The following is a 6,609-nucleotide window of genomic DNA, read 5'->3' as shown; positions in this document are numbered from 1 at the left end:
CTTGCCAGAGTTCAGCAGCCCGGGGAGTTATGGGGACACACCTTACCGAGCCCGGAGCCTGGGGGCACTTGCCAGAGTTCTAGGACTGACTCTTTTCACGTAAGCAGAGTCTATCAGACCTTGGGCAAGTGCATTGGCTTCTCTGGAACCTCAGTTTTCTCATCTGAAAAGCTGGAAGGTCAAGAACTTGTAGGACCATCGGAATGCTTAAATTAAATCATCATGTTCACGCATCTGGAGCCAGAATAAGGGTTCATTGCATGGGAGAGGCTGTGCTTAATGCGGTGATCGTGGTTACCATGTCAACAGCAGAGTGCAGGGGAAAGGGCCAAGAAGACTGGGAGCCACTCGAGCAGGCAGCCTTCAAAGCACTTTGTGCAAATAGGTCCTTTTCTGAGAGTTGAACAAGTGCCCATTCAGGGAGGCAGCCCGCTGGAGTGACAGCTACTCCCAGTGTCACAGGAAGGGCACAGGAGGTAGACAGAACAGGAGGCTCATGATCTGGAGATGCAGATGCCACAGCAAAAGAACCAGCCTTCCAGCGGTTGCCCCAAGATTGCCCCGTGAGCCTTTTGATTAGAAAGAGCTGTCCATGCAGGTGGCAGGGCGTTTTGCAGAGAAGGTGCTCAGAAAATATCTGTCGGAAGTCTGGTTAGAGAGGATGAGAAGGGAAATCTAAGAGAGAAGCACAAAGATTCAGCTTCTACCAAATAGATGGGTCCTCAGTTATCAGCCCCTGCCCTGACTCAGAACAATGGACCACTCTGTCAGGTGCCCCGGCCTCCCTTCTCCTTTCCTGACAGCTTCTCTCTTCAATCAGCTCTGGCGACTCCCAAAGCTGCAACCCTCTGACATCCAGAGAGCTCATCCTCCTGCCCAGCAGAGCTGGAACTTTGTGTCCCCATCTGAGTTTCCCTGTGAGAGACACTTTTTCTGCTCACAAGAGCTACAGGGTAGGGGTAAGAGGGGATTTCATGTAAATATACACACTCTTGTATAGAAAAATGAGACTGTAATCTACAAGGACTGAAGAGAATATGCACTTTCAGAAAAGAAACAGAAAATCTGAACACTTGGAAGAAAATTGTTTTAAAAGCTTAGTGTACTGACCACATCATGTGAAAACCACATTTCCTGTCAACATAGGGTGGGAACATCCGAAAATCTATCAAACAATAAGATGGAACCAGCAGATGCATAACGGTTACATCCCTATGTAGTCGACCACGGTTTGAGTCCTGGACCTGGCAGCTTAAAACTCACACCGGGCAGGGAACCAGCAGTTCGCGTAATGGCTATGTTGCTGGACTCCCACGTAGGCGACCGCGGTTCATGTCCCGGACCCGGTGGCTTAAAACTCACTCCAGGCATGTGTGCGTGCGTGCCCAAGATCCTGAGAGGAGAATGGAGGAGAAGGGATTGCGGCGTGACCATCCCCCCTGGGGGGTGATTTCTCGCTTTCTGTCTCTATGTCTCTCTCTGTCTGGCGAGCGCACGTGCCCTATAGCGAAAATCTCTCCAAAAAAAAAAAAAAAAACTTGCACAGGGCACACGTGTGTGAGTGCTCAAAATCTCAAGAGGAGAATAGGAAAGGGACTGCAGTGTGGCCATCTCCCGTGGTGGGTGATTTCTCATCTTCTGTCCCTCTCTCCAGCAAGCACACCTGCCCCTATAGCAAAAATCTCTTTCAAAAAAAAAGAAAGAATGAATGAAAGACTGGGCAACCCAGCCTGTTGCCCTGATCTCAGCCCACAGCCCCAGAGGCCCAGCCCCAGAGGGTACAGCACAGCTACAGATAGGCCCTGCAGTCTCCTGATCATCCATGCCTCACCTCCTACCACCATATTCCCTTCACCCTTTCTAATAAGCTTCTGGCTCTCTGGTTTCAATTCGGAGCTCCAGTTACTGGCCTTGCCAGACAGTAGGACCAAGAGGCCAGAGGCAAGAGGTAAGGCAGTCAGATTGCAGAGGGGACATGGTGGTGTCAGGGGTGAAATCCTGGCCACCATCCCACAAGTCAGGGACAATGACCGCCTTTCCTTCCACCCCTCCACATAGGCCACCAGGCTGCCCTTAGAGACTTGACCTTGAGCCAGACCGTGCACTTAGGGGAGGTGAGCAAAGGAAGAAGGGGTGTGCGGAAGCCCATGTATGTCCAAGGCAGAGCCTGTTTCGTGGAAGGAACAAGACTCAGAGACCTGGAGAACTGGATAAGCACAGAGGCATTCCTTTAGAGCCAGGTCAGATGTTTTAGCACGCAGACACACAAGGCAAAAGAACAGAGTCCTAGCCCAGGAATCCAGGCCTGCTCACGGTATCCAGGGCTTCGGCATAGCACTTCCACTGACTGCCCGTGGAATCAAGGCGCTCGGAGCTCAGCGCTCCCCACCTGGGTCATTCTAATGACCTCAGCTGCTCCCTGCCCTCGTTCCTCCCCCACCAAGCGTCTGGCAGAAGGAGCCTTTCACGGACAGATGGTACTGAGGAAGATCTGGAGACCCCACGTGGCTCACTGCCCAGTCGCCTCTCCACACAAGTCTGGTTCCAGGGCCCCACCAAATCCCGCAACTCTGCAGCGGCTATTTTTAAGGAAAGTAATCCCAGTTTAGCTCTGAGGTCAGTGGAGTCATTCTGAAGGCTCTGCTCGCTCCAGGGTATTTACTGAGAGAAGACACCATGACCCACTTCCCTGGACAGCTGTCATTTAAAGATTTAGACCACCAATATCATCTCCACCTTTCATAAAGACAAGTCAAATTAGCCGATAGCATCACAGGCTTGAAATATTAAGGTACTGCAATTATCCTGAATGCAGTCCTTGTGGTTAAACTCAAACCAAGTTGGGATTTTGCACCTCTTCATGTAAGATTCGGCCTTCAGGCCGGCAAGTGGCATGGGGGTTAAGACAGCTGGATCCCACATGGCCAGCTGCACAGACCCAGCACCTTGAAAATCAAGCAGGGGGGACGAGCAATTAGCGTAATGGCCATGTTGCTGGACTCCCATGTAGTCGACCCTGGTTCAAGTCCTGGACCCGGCAGCTTAAACTCACACTGGGTGCATGTGTATACTTGCCCAGGATTCCCGAGAGGAGAATGGAAGAGAAGGGATTGCAACATGGCCATCCCCCCAAGGGGAGGGGGGGTAATTTCTCACTTTCTATCTCTCTGTCTCTCTCTGTCTTTCTGGTGAGCTCACGCACCCTATAGCAAAAACCTCTCAAAAAAACAAAAACAAACAAACAAAAGAAACAGAAAATCAAGCTGGGCACCCATGTATGCATGCCCAGAATCCCAAGAGGAGAGTGGTGTGGCCATTCCCCCAGGGTGACAGATCACTTTCTCCTTCCCCCTCCAGTAAACTCACATGCTTTATAGCAAACTTAAAAAATAAATAAATAAATTTTAAACAAGACTTTCTTATCCGGTTCTCCAGCATCAGAATGTCCTGTTAACCCAGCAGGTTCCACCAGGAGCCCCTAGGCTCTGCTCCTGCCAGCTGCATTTAGTCTACGTCAGACGGTCAGGCTTGCAGTCTGTGACACTGAACTAGAAACATCTAATGGACTCTGGATTTGAAGCTCAAATAGTAACCTTGAGCTGGGGATCAGTACTGAGGGGTGGTTAGAGTGCGGGGAGATGCGCGTGCCCCAGGAGTCTGTACATGCAGGGAGGCCCCAGCTACAGGCAGCACCCAGGCCCCGGCTCCCTTCGGTTCTGCCATAGGTCAGAACACAGGTGCCAGGTGTCTGCCACACTCACTCCCCTCTGCCACGCAAAGATGCAAGAGCAGGCATGACAGCCCCCTTACCCGGCTGCCTCAGTCCTCACAGATGCCATTCCAGGAGCAGTACCCTCCCCGGAAGGTCTCCCACTTCATGTGACATTTCTAAATGGCCATGAAGACTCATGTCATCACTTTTATGAAGTGCTCCTTGCTAGACCTACATGCATTTTATTCACACGAATTTAACAATATGTGCTAGACAAAAGGGAGAGAGAGAGAGAGAGAAAGAATCTTAAACATTTTACAGTGACCAACTTCCCACCCTATGTGTGTGAACCCTGAAGTGCACTAGTGGGAATATGGAATCTTCCTCCCCTCAACCAGTCTCAGTTCCTATGAGGCCAACATTTAAAAATAAATATTTTCCATTCAGCGTGGCCCATAAATGGAAACCTCCAGGCTTCATCTGAGGCTCGACCAAAGAAAAAAGTGATTTGCTCCCACACCAAGGAAGCAAATACCATCACACCTTCCAAAGTGCTGCTCAAGGGTAATGTGACTTGTGATTTTCACCTCCTGCCCGAACTTTAGAAACTACCTTGCATAAGAAGCAATGCCAGCCAAGGTCTCGTCCAGTAGGCACACGATGCCAACTTTCCTCTATAAAAATGTACTGTACTGCTTAATTACAGTGCTTTATAAAGACCTCCTACTCTATGGTAAATCTCTGGCTGCAGCGTGCAGTAAAAGCAGAGAACAGGCAAAGAAAAGTAAAAGTAAAATCTACTCTTGTCCAAGAACACTCAGTTTGCTGAGGCGCTGGAGCCATCTGGCTATAGGAAGGATCCCCCTTGCAGCTGGTAAACCCTGGCATCTGCTGAGAAGTTCAACCACTGAGACATGTTCTTGAGACCGTGTTTTAGCTGGAAATAGCTCAGGTGAGGGGAGGAGGAAGGACTGACGTCACATCCTGACTGGTGGCCAGGCACCGCTGCAGCACACACACGGGTTATTTTTGCTGACCCACACACCCTGTGAGATGGCCATGGTCTTTGTCTACGTGTGAGCAGCCTCAAACTCTGACATGTCAGTCAACTCTCCAGGCACCCTACTGAGGGTAAAGCTATTGGGTCATTGGAAAAGTTGTGACATATTTTTCTATATTTCTCTATGCAAAAAGGCATCATTACTTTTCTGATGACCCAATATAATCAAGGTATTTGATTGAGAAGTCTAGAAGCTGAGGGAACTGTTCTGGCATTGCTGGGCATGCACCCTGCTTTCCTTCCTGTAGGGGGCGGTCACTACGTGTGCACAGAATGCAGGTTACTGTCCTCCAGGAGAAGTGTTCATGGTTTGAGTCCTTCCTTCACAGAGGAGGAAAGGTTCCTGGAGTGGGAGAGACAAAACACGATATAAATAAAGCCACTGGCAGGACGCCATCACCAGGATCAACGCTGGGAGGCACATGCAAGGCATGGTCTGGGCACGGAGGGGTGGTACGGAGAAAGTAAGGCTGCCTGCCTGTGGCTGCATGGACCACCGACCAGGCCACGAGTGTGGGTGGCGGCCACGACAGACGGAAGCTCAGCTGAAATGGTCCAGTCCAGCCCTCGGGACTCGTATGACTCGAGGAAGGGGCCGCCCCTCCAAGGATGACAGACTTCGGCCATCTGGTGTACTCTTGTAAGTAGAGATCTAAACCTAATTTAATCTGAATCAGAGAAACACAGTAATCTGCTACTTCTTGCCAAAAGAACAAAAAAGGGAATGACCAAAAAAGAAGGAAACAGGTGCCAGGACTCCCAAGTTGAAGACACAGAGAGGTAGACTGCACCTTAATATGAGAAGCACTTTCTGACCAACAACGTGACGATAAAGCTACGTGACTCAAAAGGCAGCCAGTTCTGCACCCCTGGAGATATTGAAGCCAAAGCTGGGACCCTTCTTCGGGGATAGTACAGTGCTGACTCTAGCATGGAATGCGAGGTTAGAAGAGGTCATTTTTATACTGGACATCCTGATAGTCTGACTCCACGAACAAAGCACTGACTGCCTATACTAGTAACTAGTTTTTAAAATGCTATTTTTAATCACTATCAACTATATTAGATTAAAAGCACATGGCAGTCAAACCGTTGGCTTCTGCCACACCAGAGCCACTTTATAATGCAGCGCTCTGGGTGTCTGTCCATCACCCCAAGCTGTGTGGCAGTAAACAGGTTAGAAATACAAACAAGTGTCCCCATGCCTATGGGCAAGCTCAGTGATTGTTATGGGTCCTACACGATCATGCTAATGGTTGTCCTTGGGTACATCTCTGCAGTTATTTCTCATCATTTGACAAGTGTATCAATTACTGGTGAGGATGGGTTGTAAGGAATGTTAGGTATACTTGTGCTCTTACATTTCAGACAGTGAAGATGAGTATCACTGAGGTATATGTGAGATGCCTACTTTGAAAACAAGTTGGGGGACCAGCAGATGGCATAATGGCTACGTCGCTGGATTCCCATGTAGTTGACCACAGTTCGAGTCCCAGACCTGGTGGCTTAAACTCACACCAGCACATGTGTGTGCATGCCCAAGATCCAGAGAGGAGAATGGAGGAGAAGGGACTGTGGTGTGGCCATCCCCCATGGGGGGTGATTTCTCACTTTCTATCTCTCTCTTTCTGGCGAGTGCACGCGCCCTATAGCAAAAACCTCTCAAAAAAAAAAAAAAAGTTGTTTTTTGTTTGATTGGCAGTGTTCTTTAAATAATTGGATCCGGATGCTCATAGGGACTGTAAGGCTCCCGTCTGCCACAGCTCTCACTGCTGCTTCATACTCTGTGTCACCTTCCAGCTCCTATAGATCTGCCCTTGCTATTCTTTGAAGAGGA

The 6,609-nt window shown here is 49.4% G+C and overlaps 1 protein-coding gene across 1 annotated transcript in view; it reads right to left on the bottom strand.

The window, feature by feature from the left end:
• Nucleotides 1–626: 626 nt before the first annotated feature.
• FRMPD2 (FERM and PDZ domain containing 2) overlaps nt 627–6,609 on the bottom strand; it is a 113,884-nt gene continuing 107,901 nt past the window's right edge. Inside the window, exon 29 of the mRNA XM_027771518.1 lies at nt 627–675. Coding sequence (XP_027627319.1) covers nt 627–675 — 49 coding nt within the window. The remainder of the gene's footprint in view (nt 676–6,609) is intronic.

This window comes from Tupaia chinensis, unplaced genomic scaffold, assembly GCF_000334495.1.
Source record: "Tupaia chinensis unplaced genomic scaffold, TupChi_1.0 Scaffold000221_1, whole genome shotgun sequence".
Lineage (NCBI taxonomy): Eukaryota > Metazoa > Chordata > Mammalia > Scandentia > Tupaiidae > Tupaia > Tupaia belangeri.
Note: the sequence above shows the minus strand (reverse complement) of the source record. Positions and strands in the feature narration are given on the sequence as shown.